The sequence below is a fragment of the Diorhabda sublineata genome, chromosome 4 (genome assembly GCF_026230105.1).
Source record: "Diorhabda sublineata isolate icDioSubl1.1 chromosome 4, icDioSubl1.1, whole genome shotgun sequence".
Lineage (NCBI taxonomy): Eukaryota > Metazoa > Arthropoda > Insecta > Coleoptera > Chrysomelidae > Diorhabda > Diorhabda sublineata.
This window is the reverse complement of record NC_079477.1, coordinates 26,314,370-26,332,319: the sequence shown is the minus strand read 5'-3', so window position 1 is coordinate 26,332,319 and position 17,950 is coordinate 26,314,370. Positions and strand designations below refer to the sequence as shown.

General features: G+C 33.0%; 1 protein-coding gene across 1 annotated transcript in view; it reads left to right on the top strand.

The window, feature by feature from the left end:
* The window catches only part of LOC130443163 (transcription-associated protein 1), a 75,034-nt gene extending 57,252 nt beyond the window's left edge, over positions 1–17,782 (top strand). Inside the window, exons 20-49 of the mRNA XM_056777663.1 lie at positions 197–794; positions 1,028–1,174; positions 2,108–2,384; positions 2,451–2,656; positions 2,742–2,912; positions 2,973–3,158; positions 3,216–3,474; positions 4,030–4,224; positions 5,469–5,797; positions 5,854–6,023; positions 6,082–6,320; positions 6,383–6,771; positions 8,778–8,908; positions 8,970–9,117; positions 9,173–9,423; positions 9,479–9,818; positions 9,880–10,131; positions 10,812–11,088; positions 11,147–11,393; positions 11,897–12,023; positions 12,088–12,183; positions 12,248–12,552; positions 12,613–12,990; positions 13,046–13,355; positions 13,822–13,954; positions 14,977–15,176; positions 15,235–15,376; positions 15,901–16,040; positions 16,096–16,284; positions 17,596–17,782. Of these exons, the coding sequence (XP_056633641.1) occupies positions 197–794; positions 1,028–1,174; positions 2,108–2,384; positions 2,451–2,656; positions 2,742–2,912; positions 2,973–3,158; positions 3,216–3,474; positions 4,030–4,224; positions 5,469–5,797; positions 5,854–6,023; positions 6,082–6,320; positions 6,383–6,771; positions 8,778–8,908; positions 8,970–9,117; positions 9,173–9,423; positions 9,479–9,818; positions 9,880–10,131; positions 10,812–11,088; positions 11,147–11,393; positions 11,897–12,023; positions 12,088–12,183; positions 12,248–12,552; positions 12,613–12,990; positions 13,046–13,355; positions 13,822–13,954; positions 14,977–15,176; positions 15,235–15,376; positions 15,901–16,040; positions 16,096–16,284; positions 17,596–17,673 (6,910 nt within the window). The 3' untranslated portion in view covers positions 17,674–17,782. The remainder of the gene's footprint in view (positions 1–196; positions 795–1,027; positions 1,175–2,107; positions 2,385–2,450; positions 2,657–2,741; positions 2,913–2,972; positions 3,159–3,215; positions 3,475–4,029; positions 4,225–5,468; positions 5,798–5,853; positions 6,024–6,081; positions 6,321–6,382; positions 6,772–8,777; positions 8,909–8,969; positions 9,118–9,172; positions 9,424–9,478; positions 9,819–9,879; positions 10,132–10,811; positions 11,089–11,146; positions 11,394–11,896; positions 12,024–12,087; positions 12,184–12,247; positions 12,553–12,612; positions 12,991–13,045; positions 13,356–13,821; positions 13,955–14,976; positions 15,177–15,234; positions 15,377–15,900; positions 16,041–16,095; positions 16,285–17,595) is intronic.
* The last annotated feature ends 168 nt before the right edge of the window (positions 17,783–17,950 follow it).

The window sequence follows — 17,950 nt, the reverse complement described above, 5'->3', positions numbered from 1 at the left end:
ATTCCTGTGGAAAGTCTTTAAGGTATTTGACCAGTTATTTGGTAACTGACTTCCTAAATACAAGCACCAAAGCCTTCTATGTTTCCTTAGCATACAGAATACATAGACACCCACTGTTGATAGGGGTTCATTTAATACATTATCCTATTGAAAAAGAATATTCAGTACCTAGTAAATTATTCCATTTATGTTTTAGGTATCCTGGTGAAACACTCGCGATGTTCCTAAGTGACCGGTATATCAAAGATAAACAGTTCAGTCGCTATTTAGAGTATCTCATTAAAAATAAAGATGGGAAAATATTTAGAGATTGCATCCAAACAAATACGACGAAACGCTTGAAGACGATGCTTCTTTCCAACTATATCAACCTCACTTTAGACATATCTGAAAGAAACGAATTGCAATACCAAAGCATCAGAATCGTATCTCTCTTAATAAAATATGACGAACAATGGTTATCCACTCAACAAGAGTTAGTCGAAGCTCTAAAACAAATCTGGTGTGATGATTCGTATCAAGAAAGACACAAAAATATCGAGCAATTGGAATATACACATTGGAAGGAACCGAAACTAGTCGTTAAAATTTTGTTGCATTATTTTTGTCACCATCCTACGGATATAGATTTGTTGTTTCAACTTCTGAGAGCAACTGTTGATCGTTTCTTGCCGGAGTTTCAATTCCTGAGGAATTTTTTGGAGAATACAGTCGCTCAAAATTATACGGTAGAATGGAAAAGATCTGCATTCTTTAGATTCGTAGAATTGTTTCCTTCTAATGAAATGTCACAGGTAAAATTGATTTAATTTAAGTCGGAACGATTTCTGGAGCCATTGATATTGAAAATACCACTACACCAGCTCTCACAATTACAAGCAAGTTTCGATAAAGAGGTTATCGTCTTCAGAGACTGAAGATAATTTATCTTCAGTTGTGAGTGTTGGTGTAGTGGTAATATAAAAAGTGTATTCAGTATGATTTTAATTTGATAGAGTCTAAATTCTTACATTATTTTTTTTTGTAGGAACTGAAGGCGAAAGTACTACAACTAATACTGATTCCTTGTTTTGCTGTGAGTTTTGAAAGAGGGGAATCAAACAAGTTAGTAGGTGGTCCTCCGATGCCTTATCAGGATAGTAGTGACAATGTCGTATCTGTGTTTATTAATAAGGTTAGTTTTTGAAAATTAGTATTATGTATTTTATTTACTTTTCATTGCTACTGCAATATTCATAAGTTAAAAAATTCTATTAATTATTTTCTTTCTAACTATGAAAATTCTATCTGCAGTCGACTGTTTGATTTAACTGTATCATTTGCTTTAGTATTAGTTTTTTCCCTTTTTTGTTTCTGCCATATTTTTTCTAAAAAATGAAGAATTTTATGCATTTACTTTTTTCACTTAATTTTTTGTCCCATGTGGTTCTTTTGACACATCTGTATACTTTTTTAACCATTTTTAATATGGTAGGAGGGGCAAAGACCCACATTTTTCACCTTCTCATTTTTCGGCTGTTAGCTAAATGCCCATGATACTAGTAACCAGATTTAAGCTAAAAGTAGTAGGGGATTGAATTTTTAACTCTTGCGGTGCGGGGCTTTAAGGTTTTGAGGGAAAACATAACAAAACGTAGTTTCTTTTAGAAACTACGTAACATAAAATGAAGTTGTATGTAGATTTTGTAAATTTCAGTAGATGCTGATCTCAGATAAGTCTTCAGAGAAAGATATAATTTTGTGAAACCTAGAGCTTCTTGCTACACGATCTGTTTAAGAGTTTTTGGTAGTGAAATTACCCCTTTGGGGGATGTTATACTTTCATGGATGTTTTGATACGTCAAATTGGTTCCATTGAGTCTCACATGCCGAGCATCTGGGGTTTTGAGTGAGTTATCGAGATGAACTAATGAAGTAGAGTGCCGTTCATCTCCTGGAGAACAAGTAGGAACTGCTTGGGAAGTTGATGGTTCTTCATCATCAGGAGGAGCAAGTCATTGTCTCCTTTTATAATGTTATTTAATACCATTAATTTTTTTCTGCGGCTATTTGAAATTGAAGCTCCATTCAAGTAAGAGGACTATGTAATATATGATTTTTTTTGTAGTTGATAGACCCAGATAATCCTTTTCCTTCGGCGGATTGTGTACGTATATCCCTTCTCCAATTTTCTTGTCTCCTTGTTGAACAAGCCAGTGCTCATATTCACGATCACGATGCCACTAACAAGGCCCAAGGATTTAAATTACGAAGATTGATGACATTCGCTTGGCCTTGTTTATTGGTGGAAAATTGCATTGATCCGGCTACTCGCTATCACGGACATTTGCTTTTGTCTCACATAATCGACAAATTCGCCATTCATAGGAAGATCGTTCTACAGGGTGAGTTTGTAATATATAAACTTTTTATCTGGAAATTGATGTTTTAAATATTTTTTTTCTTTTTAGTCTTTCATAGTTTACTAAAAGCACATGCTGTAGAAGCAAGAAGTGTTGTTCGACAAGCTCTCGAAATTCTTACTCCCTCCATGCCATTGAGAATGGAGGAAGGAAATACCATGCTGACACATTGGACCAAAAAAATTATAGTCGATGAAGGACATTCCATGCAACAATTGTTCCATATCTTGCAGTTGGTAGTTAAACACTACAAGGTCAGTGAAAATTGATTTTCACATATTTCTTTAGACTTCTATTGTTTTTTTAATATCTATTATAAACTATTCATTCTTTTGTTAGGTTTATTATCCAGTTCGACACAATTTGGTGCAACATATGGTAAGTTCTATACAAAGATTAGGATTTAGTCCAACTGCAACACTAGAACACAGAAAGTTGGCAGTGGAATTAGCTGAAGTTATTATCAAATGGGAAATATATGGCATAAAGGAAGAATCCGAAAATGCAGAGGTAATTGTATTTTATAAATTATGTTATTTCACAATAAATTTTTTCTCTATGCTTATTTAGAATCCCGATGTTCCGACTAAAAGACCATCAATAGATGATAGTAATGAAATAAGTAGGAAAAAGTTAGCGGTTGCAGGACCTTCAGGTTCTGTAACTGCTGTCAAAACTGAACCTAATGTTAATAAACCCATAGATAGAGCGCATACGGATAATGTTTTAAATTTCCTACTGAGACTAGCATGCCAAGTAAGTCACATCTGTATTTATACTTTAAGTGTATATTTATATTTTTATTTATTTTAGATTAATGAACCGACTCCGGCAAATCCTGCAAATCCAGTAACTAACAGTCCAGGAGAACTCCTTTCCAGACGATGTGTTATTTTGTTGAAAACCGCACTTAGACCAGATATTTGGCCACAACATGTCGACTTGAAATTAGCTTTCTTCGATAAAATTTTAATGACTATTGAAACTCCCAACGCTAATATCGCTAATATTTGTACTGCATTAGAACTACTGACTTATATTTTGTCCGTCTTTGATAAAGATCAGATTTTAGGTAAATTAAATGATTCAATTCCAGTTAACATAACTCGAGAGTATATAGGGAGTTTAGGGGTATACTATCAAAAATCAAAAAGCTTGATCATCTCTAACTCTAATTAACTAAATGATCCATAAATAATTATGCAAACGAAATTGACCTAAGTAAGAAGGTAATCTGTGAAAAGGAATACAAACTTTCGAAAAATAATATCATCAAATAATGTACAGATGATTTAAAAATCCCCTCAGAATCTGGTACTGGAGTATTTGGAGCCAGTACCGAATAAACTAAGATTCTGTTAAATGAAATTTGGTAAAATAGACAAGAATAAGTTTTCATTAGTATGGTTTCTGATCTTAAAGGAATCAAACCATCTGAAGAGATCAAGTTTCTGAAAAAGAAAACTCTCTAAAGGCAGGGGTTTTGTATATAAATGAACTACTATACCCTTCAAAACATTCTTGAATTTGTAACGATTATTCATTGAAGCTTCTAAATAAAATGTAACATTTGACATGATATTTTGACCTCCTTTTGTGGTAGCTATATGAATCAATTTAATTTCAGCAAGTTTCAAACCTCTCCAGAGAGGAATCGGCGCGTGTATCACTTCAACTAATAGCAGGGTAATCAAATTAGTACATAATCTGTTGACAAAGCTGTTTACCCTGTTCCCCATGGAAAGAACAAACACAAACCTTAGTTGTAAATATGAAGAACTGGATATTTTGTATGCTACAGTTGGAAAAGTTATTTTTGAAGGTAGGTCACAAAGAAAACATAAAATGAGTTATTTATATCCATCAGTACATTTTTTTATCAATAAATAGTTTTGATACCTATAATATGATATCAAACAATTTCCAGTCTGTTTTTGGGGTGTTAGGTCTGTTTTTATCTCATCCTGTACCAAACTACACTAGTTAATGATAGTATTAACAAATTTTAAATATATTTCCACTTATTTAATGCTTATGCTTTCTACCCTTGTGGGTAGTATCACTTCTCCATGCTTTTCTATCCATTACTTTCCATCTTATACCATTCCATTCAATAGTTTTTTTTCTGTCATTCTCCATTCCATGTTTATCATGGTCTATTTTGCTATTCTAACTTTGTATACGTTTCTAACTATTTTGTCTTCTTCAATTTTTGTAACATGGCCAAACAGTCTTAACTGCGCTTCTTCTATTTTGATAGTAGAAGTTTAAATTTTTTCTGTATGTATTTTTTCTAATTCTGCACAATCTCGTTTTACCTTCCAGCTTCCTTACATGTCTCAATGCTCTCTATCTCATTTTCTTAGGCTGTGTATTGTTTCTGCTCCGAAAAAAATTGTAATTTCATTTCATCAGTATCTTTTTCTTTCGAGGAAGGTATTTTTGATACTTCCAAAGAGTCTTCCTGCCGCCCTCCTTTATTTCATCCTTGATTTTTTCATCTACCATTATTAAAGATCCAAAGTATCTAAAGCTATTCACTTGTTTATTTATTTCATGTACTTTTTTGTCGTTACTTATAAACATTATTTTTATTTTCTTGTCATTAGTACCAAATCATTTGCATAGGCTGTTTACTATACTTTTACATCTTCTATATTCTAATGTCCCATCTTTTAGTGTGTTTCTTCTTTTATACTTTCATCAAAACCAACTGAGAAGAGTAGTAGTAGACTTGATATACATTCCTATCTTAATTCTCAATTTGTCCTGACGCTTTTCGTGCCTTGTTCTTATAACATTCGTTGTATTCTTATATATTCCTTTCATTCCATTTATTGTTGTTTCATCCAATCCTCTGTTTTTTAGAATATATATCATATATCATTCCGAAAGCCTTCTCAAGGTTTATAAATAGATTTTAAATTTCTTTTATCATTTTTAAAATGGATTTTAAAATACTGGATATTTCTGAATAATAAAAAATTGATAATATACAAACAAATTAATACATTTGTTTATCTTTAAGTTTAGTGAAAATTTATGTTAGTGTTGTTTTCCTTGTAGGTTTGAGTAGTTATGAGAAAAAAGAAAACCCGTCGAGTCTTTTTGGTACCGTAATGATTCTGAAAGCAGCCTGTGCAAACAACCATTCTTACATAGACCTTTTGATAACCCCATTCATGAGGGTATTACACAGATTAGCCAAAGAACATTTACAACACACAAGCGATAATACTGCCCTTACAAGCGAACTGTTGATTTTAAGCTTGGACTTGGTCAAAACTAGAGTGGTAGTAATGGGAGTTGAAATGAGAAAAACGTTTATCGGTACGATTTTAGTTGGTTTGATTGAAAAAACGCAAGATATCAAAGTCATGAAAGCCATCACAAGGGTAATTGTTAATTACCGGAAAAGTGATTACTGAATAATCTATATTGTAATTTTTAGATGTTGGAAGAATGGATGAAGTGTAAGAACGTAGTCACGTTAAATCAGGCTCCGAGTTTACGAGAAAAATCGATTTTACTTGTGAAAATGATGCAGTACGTCGAAAAACGTTTCCAAGATGACAACGACTTGAACGCTCAATTTTTAGAACTAGTTAACTATGTTTATACGTAAGTTTGCCGAGTTATACGATATGTTAATATAAAAACCTTAATTGTTAATTTTTAGGGATAAAAATTTGAAAACAACCGAATTGACATCAAAATTAGAACCGGCGTTTTTGGCAGGACTACGTTGTACTCAACCCCACATTAGAGCGAAATTTTTCAAAGTTTTCGACGAATCGATGCGTAAAAGATTACAAGACAGATTATTGTATATAGTGTGTTCACAAAATTGGGACGCCATTGGACCGCACTATTGGATCAAACAGTGTATAGAATTGCTCCTTGTCACCGCCTTACCAGGTACGGTTTATAATTAACAACTCTATTGGCAATCTGCTTACAATATACATATTTGTTTAAAGGGGATGGTATCAGAATGTCTCACGAAAGTAGTATTCTTCCTGCTATTACCTCGGTTATACCGGATAAACAAAAAAGAGAAGAATTTAGTAGACGACAGTTTCAAAATTCCGATTTCGATACAACGGAAATGAAAGAAGAAGTGCTCGATGTCGATTTGAGTAATATAGATGCAAATCCGTTAGTTGAAGAAAAACCAGTAATACGAGAAGAAACGATTAAGATGTTGAAAAAGGATTACGAATCTACAGAGATAGCTAGAAATATTACTACCGATAGATTTTTGTTAGCTACGGCGCAGTTATGTCATATGGATACGGCTTTAGCTGAACACGTTTGGTTATCGATGTTTCCTAAATTGTGGACCATTCTCGAACCCGAACAAAGGAATGTATGTTAACAACTATTTTTTTATTTAATCTATTACAGCAGATTATATGAATGGAAAGTCCACTATTATTTTAGGATGATGATTCAGATAATTTTATAACAATAATTTGTATTATCATAATCAACCCAACCTACTCTGGATGTGATATAATGCTTCGTCTGAAGGAATTTAGTGTTAGGTCTAGAATATCACCATGTCAATATGAATAACGTAATTTTAGTAATTCAGATTTTATTGGATTGGAAATAATAAGCTTAATTCAAACCTGATTTTTCTACATTTCCAAATCTAAGACTTTCTGAAATTGATAACTGTGTAGGTTCTTTTATCTACGGCTGTTTTTATTATTTTCTATCCTGTATCTTGTTTAATTTTCTCGTTTTCCCCTACCATCTTGTTTCTCGTTCACCCCTATTATCTTCATTTTTTCAGTTCAGTCCCTCCTAGGTCTTCCTTTCTCCATTGTCTTCAGTATGATCGCTCGTATCCTATTCACATGACCATCTTAGTTGTTGTTCCTCGGCTTTGTTTTAAGTTCAACTTTTCTTTTATAATGTTATTTCTTATTTTGTGTCGTATCTTTTCTAGTTTATCTGTTCGTCCAATCTGCTATCTTCTTTTAATGCCATGCTAAGGATTAGAAACTTTTGATCTATTGTTTTTTAATTTCTTTTAGTTTTATCTTCAGTGTTTACTTCGGCTTATTATCGTCGTCTTAGTCGTTCCTTTATTTTTATATTAATTTTCTGTAGTCTGTAATTGTCTATTTTCAAGTTTGACCTCAAAGTTTCCTTATCTTCTGCCATTATTACTATGTCATTTGCATATAATATCTTTCTTCTCTATCTAGATTTATTTTAAGATCAACTTTTTTCTTATAATGTTAGTTATTATTTTGTCGCATCTTCTTTTATTCTCCATTTTTCTTATAAATATCATTACAGTACTTTATATTTTTCTTTTTTGTTTCTGTATAAGTGCATATGTTTTTAATTCAGTTGTCAGTTGTTATTATTATTATTGTCAATTATGGTTACTTTTTTATATATTTCTGCATATAATATAAACTTTAATATCTTCTATATTACAGTGTCCAATTTTATACTGTTTTTATTTGTCTTTTTGTCCTTTTTATTCCTCCATTGAATAATAAGTGAATAATAATAATAGTACATCCTTATTTCATTGTTTTGAACATATTTAATACCTATGACATCCTTTTTTCTGTTTATAAAAAACTTTTACTCCTTTATTAGTTTTTCTTCTTTTCCTCTATATTCTAGGATATGCCACCTTCTGTTGGCTTTGTAGAATGCTTTTTCAATCTCTATGAAAGTAAATAAACGTTCCTAATAATAATCATGAAATAGTGGAATCTTGTATACTTAATTAATTAAAAATTAATTTTATCATATTATTATTTCACTAGTACACGAACATTCAGACTAAATGTTTTAATTGATATAAAAGTATCACCCAAAACTTTCTCAAATAAAATAATAATATAAATTAATTTAAAAAAAATTAAAGTATTATCATGATAATAGGGTTAAAAACATTTTATCTGAAAGTATAAAACATGAGATCAGGCAAATAATATCGGAAGCTGAATATATAATAATTATTGACGAAATAGAGTACAGCTCCTGTTTTTGACGTGTAGTTTATCAATTGAAAAATAATTAGTGGTCAATATTAAGATGTATTTTTTCAACAAAAATGGCTTTAAATTTCCATTTCATTTATGATTCAAGGCAAAACTGTCTACATTGGACATGCTTCAACCACCATTAAGCAACTTCCCAGACTATATGTTAAATTTTAAAGAAAGAACATAAATTTTATTATCAAACTTCCTGGAATTTTTTGACATTTTTTTATATTTCCTAACTTCAAAGCTACGGGATGAAAGACATTAAATATATTTGGTTGAGCTATTCAAATTTATCAAAAAGACAATAGTACACCAACAATTTTTTTTATATTTATTATTTTGAATTTTTTAGATTTTGGCACAAGAAATAGTACCTTTTATTACATCAGGAACTCATATCATCCAAAAAGATTGTCATCCCAGTGCTATAAACACGTTCGTTGAAGCTTTGTATAGATGTCCCAATCCTATTCAGATGGCTGCGTAAGTTAAATTAATAATATATAGTTTTAATAATTACTTCTTCAAAATCAATTTTTTTCAGTCCTCTAATGACGTATTTGGGGAAATCGCACAATTTGTGGCATAGAATGACATTGGGACTTGAACAAATAGCATTCAATCCATCAACAGTTCCAAAACCTTCAAATCCAACTACTTGTTACGAATTTGAAGGCGAACCAACGAAATCAGTTAGTATATTAACCAAGAATTTTTATATTTGATGATAAATTGTTAAAATTTTAGGAATTATTAGATTGCCTTGGTGAATTGTATCACTTGTTGTGTGAAGAAGACTGTTGGGCGGGACTGTGGCAAAGACATGCCCATTATAAAGAGACAAGCATTGCTATCACATACGAACAACATGGATTCTTTGAACAAGCACAAAATGCTTACGAAGCCGCTATGACTAAACATAAAACAGATAATAACATGGGACCAGTACCGGCGCATACACAACGCGAGATTCTGTTGTGGAATGACCACTGGATAAGGTAAATGACTACAACACCCAAAATATGTAAATATAACTCTTTTAAATTTTTATAGATGCGCTAAAGAGTTGAACCAATGGGAAATCCTCATGGAATACGCCAAAAACGGCTGCTATGATCCTTACTTGTTGTTAGATAGCGCATGGCGAGTACCAAATTGGGAGATTATGAAAGAAGCGTCTGCAAACGTAGAATACACTTGCCCTAAAGAATTGGGCTGGAAGATTACTATGTATGGTGGATTTTTAGTTATTTGTCAACCAGACGAGAACAAACCTCTAAAATACGTAGAACGATATGTAGAAAGTGCTAGTGCATTATGTTTGAACGAATGGAGGAAACTACCACATATTGTCAGTCATATACATTTACAGTATCTTCAGGCAGCTCAACAAGTAAGTCAATAGAAGATGACTCACATTTATGAGATGGGTATACAATTTTAACGTTTTCCAGATTATGGAACTACAAGAAGCTTATCAAATTCATAAAGGTCTCCTGCAAGGTCATCAAAATTCCCTACATGATATGAAAGCTATCGTAAAAACATGGAGGAACAGGTTGCCTGTCATAGCTGATGATTTGGTGCATTGGAATGACATTTTCACATGGCGTCAACATCATTATCAAGTTATCGTTAACCATTACGATAGCAGTAGGGATACCTCAACCCCGCATTCCATGTTAGGAGTTCATGCTTCTGCACAGGTAATTCAACTAATTTAACGAAGGCTACACAGGAAATGCGTTGAGTGTCTGATATAATGTTACTCCACTTAATTGCGGCCCTTTACCAACAAAAGTAGTGGCGCCTTCGTCCGTGATAATCTCATTTTGAAGAGAAAGTAAAATCAATTCCAAAATCAAGCATTTTTCATTAATTTTGAAAATTACAACGACCAAAGTTAGACTGACATAGAACCAACATAACCAATGACCTTTTGGAAAACACTGCCAGACAAAAATTGATCCAAAATAATCCACAAACAAAACAGTGTGGTCTCTGAAATGTTATGTTAAATGACACCGTGATTAAAGGCTTTATTACCTGTATATTTAAGAACTCACTCGCAGGTGGACCTAACTGGTGAACATAGAAAGTTTGTTCTACTAACAATAAATAAATTTTCAACTCTCTAATGTTTTTTTTTTATAAAGTAAAACTGATGTTCACTTTAACAAATCAAGTTTCAAAAAGAGAAAAACTGGTCAGTAAAGCTGTTCAACTTCTTATTGAATCAGACTTTATTTGGTTCTGAATAGTATCATGTTGAACTATTTTGAGGACATGTTAAAATATTTACTAACATGGTAGTTTAGTTTACTTCAGCTACAGCTAGTACTACTAAAAACCATGAAAATATTATAGTGTTTCCTTTGTTTTTCAGTCGAGTATCCATTTTGGAAAAATAGCAAGAAAACACAAGCTAGTAAACGTATGTTTGGAATCTTTGAACAAAATTTACAGTATCTCTAGTGTACCTATAGTGGATTGTTTCCAGAAAGTAAGGCAACAAGTTAAATGCTATTTACAGAACTCTGCAGTCGATAAAAACGAAATAAACGAAGGTTTGGAAGTACTAAGTCGTACCAAGATGCAATATTTTTCAAAAGAGATGACAGCAGAATTTTATGCTTTGAACGGTTTACTGTTCCAATTAAGTAGTGAGTAAAAGTGCTTTCATAACTCAAATCTATAAATATAAATACGTTAATATTTTAGATAAATCAGATGAGGCGAATAAAATGTTTTCCGCAGCCGTTCAGATGCACGATGCTTCAACTAAAGCGTGGGCCTTATATGGAGATTACCTCGAACAAATTTTCACGAGAGATCAACGACAGATTAATTTAGGTGTTAATGCTATGGCGTGTCTTTTACATGCTTGTAGACATCAAAACGAAGCCAAAGCCAGAAAATATCTAGCCAAGGTTTTGTGGTTGCTTAGCTACGATGATGAAAATAACAGGTAAGGTAATCCGTACTTTTTCGAGTCTAACTCTGAATACGTCTGAGGCGACCACACCATGTTCCCTCACATTTGAAAATACATAACTGGTGACACCGAAGCGATAAGCAAAAGACTTTAGAATAGTGTGAACTTTTTTTTGCAATAAAATGTATGTGTGTTAATTGTGCGGCAAATAGCCTCGTTTCATTACCACTACCAACATGCTTACTTATGAAACCAGCACTCTGGTTCGCGATCAGTAATCAAAATTTCGTTGTATAAAAATAATAGTTTCAATATATTGACACATTTAGGATGTTGGCAACCAACTTTCTACCCCTATAAGGTCTTAAGCAGGCAACCAATAGAAATAGCTTGGATACGTTTTATTCAATAATAAGCTGTGCTATTTAGTTGTACAGTACAGTGCTACAGTTGTAATTTCACAGTGCTATTTGTCTTCTGTATAATATTTTAATGTGAGTAATTATGTCAAAATCAAAGCAAATATTTTTTTATAGCTTAATGGAAGCCCTGGATAAATATTCTGTAGGTGTTCCTCCTCTTTTTTGGTTGCCGTGGACTCCACAACTACTGAATTGCTTGGTACAGTATGAAGGCAATGTTATTCTCAATTTACTCTGCCAGGTATGAAATAACTCATATATTAGAACAAATTTCTTCTATTCACTATTATAATTTTATATTCAAGGTCGGTAGGATGTTTCCTCAAGCAGTTTATTTTCCTATAAGAACTCTATACCTCACTCTAAGAACCTCGGTGGCTAGGAAGACTAATAGTGTTCAGGTATATAAGTTTCTATCATATAAATACAAATAGATATAGAAAAATGAAGATTTTTTTATTTTAGAAATTAACCATACAACAACAACAATCCCAGGAAACCCAATCTAACGATGGACAATCAACTAGTCAAGAAAACGCGACTACTTCGATACAACCGGATGGATCTTCCATAAAAATAATACCGTCAAATACTCAAGAAAATAGTGGTACTACTACAACCACTGTCCCAACGGAAGGATCGTCCATTAAGGCAACTCCTGCTATGATAAGATGTTCAAAGATCATGAAAATGCAGAGAGACATACACACGACGGTGTTATCAAGTTTGGAAGGTATCGCTGATCAGATGGAGTGGTTCAGAGAAACATGGTGCGTTATAATGTAAACGACAAAATTTGATTCTAAATTTAATATCATAATAAATTCTAGGTATGAAGAAGTATTAAGACAACTTCGACAGGGCTTAACGAAATGTTACGCGATAGCTTTTGAAAATAGGGAAGCGGTAAACGAAGCCAAAATACCGCCTCATATACAAAATTTCGTTAAAAAATTAATGTCCACATTCGGTATCGGTGTTGAAAATATTTCTAGTTCGGTTAATGTTAGTTTCAACTCGGCCGCTTCTGAAAGTTTAGCTAGACGAGCAGAGGCCACTTACCAAGATCCAGTTTTCAAAGCCATGAAATTAGATTTTACAAAAGATTTTGATTTTACACAATCGAATTCGATGAGGCTGCATACATTGATTTTCAAATTAAAAAAATGGATCAAGATTTTGGATGATAGATCTAAAATGTTGCTGCAGTAAGTGTTTTTGTATTATGTTTGAGCGATTCATATAAATTTTATTTTTTTATAGATCGAGCCTTATCGAAGAAAAATGTCGCTTCCTTTCGAATTTTACGTTAAAAACGGCAGAAGTGGAACTACCGGGAGAATTTCTTTTTCCTAAACATAATCATTACTTTGTTCGTATCACCAGATTCATGCCCAGAGTAGACGTTGTGCAGAAACACAACGCTGCTGCTAGGAGATTGTATATACGAGGGCACAACGGCAAAATATATCCCTATTTGGTTGTAAATGATTCTGGATTAGCTGACGCTAGGAGAGAAGAAAGAGTTTTACAATTGATGAGAATGTTGAACTTATATCTGGGAAAACAAAAAGTAAGTCATATCAATAGCATGCAAACCAGCAGATCAAATAAGGTACTATTCTAAAGGAGTCAAAACTTTCTTTAATTTATTTACGAACCCTTCGAGTAACTTTGAACGAAATTTAATACAATTTGGTACTTACGGTGCTGATTTAAAATCACCATCACCAAACTGGAAGAAACTTTATATGTCGGTATCTCCTATGGTACTACCGTCTAGGCATGCTATGTTTTCCCTATTTCCCCCTTTCATCAATGATGAATAGGGATTCGGGACGTGTAATCGATTTTCTTTTATATGATCTAGTTTGTCTTTCTCCATGTTCGTTATCATTTGCACTACTTTCCAATTTCTTCAGCTCCCAATCTTGTCATTAAAATTAATATATAAACTTTTTTTATTATATATTTGAATAATTTTTTATACAAATGTTTTTTGTTTGTTCTTTCTTTCAACAATAAAAATTATCTTGTAGGAAACTGCAAGAAGATTTTTGCATTACACTGTACCAAGAGTAGTGGCAGTTTCTCAACAAATACGATTAGTTGAAGATAATCCAGCTTCCATATCTCTATTAGATATATTCAAAAAAAGTTGTAAACAATTAGGTAAGTGTAATAATAATAAAATAACTTAGTATTCAGTCACCGAATACTAAAATGTGTCTAATACTCTAACATACAGTAGTTGCCAAAAACAATTTTACAGGAATTAAATATTATAAAACTAAACTTATCACTTCTCCCTTCCTTTCTTAGCTTTTATAACCTATCCAATTCTCTTGAATTTTCTCCAAGCACTTCAGAATAATTATAGAATAAAACACTTAAGTTAATCGATGTATTTATCAGCCAAAAAAAAACAAATTAGAAAAAAAGAAGAGTAACGTTAGAAGCCAACTTCATTACAATTCTAACTGAATTTGGGTTTAATGCAGGGCGACGCGACGCGAGCGGCATCTATTGAACAGTCATGATAACAAGGCGTCGGCCATATTGTGGATGTGCTTCGAGGAAAGATGTCATACCGGAGCATTGCTAGTGATTATTGTTTGATGAAATATGGCTTTTTTAGGGGATATAGTGAGAAATTGACTCATCATGAGTTTAGGAGCTCACAATTTCCTCACATCTAACTTTCCTCCTCGTGTAAAAGTGCTTCCAGGGGAACGTATGACAGTGCTTGGCAAAGTTTGTATTCTACTTGTTGTGCATGCGGCACCATAGTGTTCTTATTTCCTCTTCTTGGAGTGCAATGAAATAGTCGACGATCTGACCTGGAGCCTCCCAAAGGCTGACAGAGCTGGACCTGCAGTGGGATTCTTATCTAATAGAGCAACCAAAGAAGCTAAACTCAATAGACAAATTAATGCTATTTGGGTTTAATATAACTAAAACCTTAACTACCTCTAAAGTTGCCCTTAATCCATTTTGTTAGTTCAGAATGTGAAATATGGTTTAAAAATTTATATAGAAATCTTTCCAGGAAAATAACGAAACATGCCTAATCTATTTGCATAGAAGAATATGTTGTTTAATAGCCAATATTTTTTTCTATGTATTTCAAAAACATAGCAATAGTTTCGTTTCAATATATTTATTGGACAAACAGTAATCGAAATAAATTCCAGGTATTGAACACGATGATCCTATCCAGTATTATTACGAAAGACTTGCTCAAGTACAAAGTAGAGGTATTAAAGCAAGCCATCAGGTGTATAGGGATATTTTGAAAGGCGTACAACAAACAAAAGTACCAAGAACGATTATTAAGAAATGGGCTATGCAAACCTTCCCTTCTGCAACGGATTATTGGCAATTTAGAAAAATGGTAATATGTTCATACACATTTATTTGAGATTTTAATTTATTTAAACGTTTTATTGCAGTTTACTCTTCAATTAGCTCTCGCCTGTTTTGCGGAATATGTATTCCATCTGACTAGGCTCAATCCGGACATGATGTACCTACATCAAGATTCGGGACTAATGAACGTCGCTTATTTTAAATTTGATGTGGATGATAGTACAGGTAAGAAAAAAATATCCTTTAATAACTAAATATACAAGGTATTTATTCTACTAAACACACTGTTTATATCACCACTATACCAACACTCACAAATACACTGTCCGACGCGGAAATTTTACATTTATTCCTTAACTACTAATCTGTAGTGTAGGTTGTCCATATTTAAACTGTTCTTACATTTAAATATTCCTCCATATTTTGAGGGAGTTTTGTGCTATTTAAACCGGACATTAACGGATATGCCCAACATAAGTAAGTTGAGCAGTTTATAAGAGTTTGTTTTTTGCAAAAGGAAGTTCATTGGTGGAAAAATTTAGTATAATATATGTAGATTAAATTACCTTCAGTTTCTGAAGACGATAACTTGGTTATCGAAACACGCGTCAGACAGTGTAATTGTCAGTATTGGTGTAAACAGTGTGTTCAGTATATCACCAATTATTCCAGAAATTCCAACTTAGTTAAGGTGTTTATTATCAAATATTGAAAATTTAGAATTTTATATCTAGTTTATCCTGTTTCAGGTGAATTAAATACTACTAGACCTGTCCAATTTCGATTAACACCAAATATAACTGAATATCTATCAACGATTGGAGTTAGTGGACCATTGACAGCAAGTATGATAGCTACTGCAAGATGTTTCACTTACCCTAATTTCAAGGTAAGATATTATAAAATCCACGGTTAATATGTTAATTTCGATATTTTGTTTAAAGGTTTTGTCAATATTGAAACCGATAATCAGAGATGAAATGATGTTATCGAGAGCTAAAAAACCAGAAGATCTAACGAATCCAGAAAAAGCTAGTGACGCCGCTAAACAGATTATAAATATGGTGAATAAAGCGGTTACTTCAATTTCTAATAGACTTACAAGTTTGGCCCATTTCGAAGGAAACGAAAGCGTAAGTTTATATTTGTAACAATATGCCAAAGGTGGTAAATAAATAAATACGAACTTCTATCAAAACATTTATCATAGTGGTATAGCAGCAAGAACAGTAATCATTATTGATCAAATGAGATGTATCAAAAATATTTTAATGAAAAAAGTGAAAAGGTGACAGAAAACTTTAAATGAATCTTCCTCAAAGTTCTACCTTTGGCTTGCAATATACTTATGCCAACGTTGGCCTTTTTCAGAATGGCTCTGTCAGAAATGGAGTGAAAACCCTTATACCCCTTTTTTTATTTTCAGTAAGAGGCTCTGTAGTGCCTAATCTGGTAAATCAGATGTAGACAGACAAGAAAACTTTTGAAATAAAAGCGACTTGTAACACAACGTCTTATTATGAGAAACAAAAACTACATTATCACAATCACACTTTTTAACATTTGAGAGATTCTTTTGTACCAATTTTGGAAATAATCATACTCAAAATATCCAACAAACCATTTTAAAACATTGTATGTCCATTATCAAAACTATTCGATGGATAAGTGAAAGCCGTTGTAATGAAATAGGCTTTCTCAGTACTATTTGAATGTATAGAGGCAACTTTTGGGTATATTTTTAATATCTGATCTTCTGATAGGCCAGTCGTGTACTTAATATTACGAAGAAGCCAATCAGGCGCTTTGGCTTGTAACTGATGTCATTAGTCAAGCTATCAGGTTTACCCAACTATTTGAACCACGCCCATGTGAGTGCTAGGTACTCACAGATGACATGGTCTGCAGTTTCATCCACCTCCATGCAACAGCGGCGCTCTGGATCGACCGTGATGCCCTTGGTGTGGAGATGACGTATTAGATGACTGTATCCGGTTAAAAGTCTGGTCTTTAGTCGGAATTCGACGCATATTTAATTGAAGCAGTTGTTTGGTAAGGCAGGCAGAAGGTCCATCTATGTGTGCCTTCGCTTGTCTCATGCGCGGTGGTGTCTTTATCCATCTCCGACGAGCCCACTTTGCAAGCAGACTGTTGAGAGACTCGAAAGCAACACTATTGGCTAGAACCTATGAATGAGTTCTCGACCCATTGGCAAGTGAGTCCGCTTCGTTGTTGCTCGAGTGATCTGGTACCCAAACGAGCTGGATCTTGCACTCCACTTCTTGTAGAACACTTGTATAGCAACTATACTAACTAAGCAAATTGAGGTTACTGTGTCCCTATGGTGTCGATTGAGTACCCAAATATTTGATCACATTCATAATTACTTTACACTAGTTACATTTATAAAAAAATGAGTTCTACTTTATTTTTCAATGTTTTAGGTTTCTACATTAGTTGCAGCCGCCAATAGTCATGATAATCTCTGTAGAATGGATCCCGCCTGGCATCCGTGGCTCTAAGACTTTCATTTTAGACTAAGATAATTTTAACTATTTTGTAGAAAATTTTTTATTTTGTAAATAGATATTTTTCTATAACCAGTTTATTAGCAATTCTAATAAATGTTAAGAATCATCAACTTCGTTTTATTGATTGTCATTAAAACATTACTGAATATATTGTAACAGGTAAACAGCCACACGGCCTTTAACGGTTCATATAGTATCAGGTCTACAATGTTCTAGTTTTATAAGTAGAGTTATTGAAGTTACACAGCGAATTAAACAAGAAATCCAG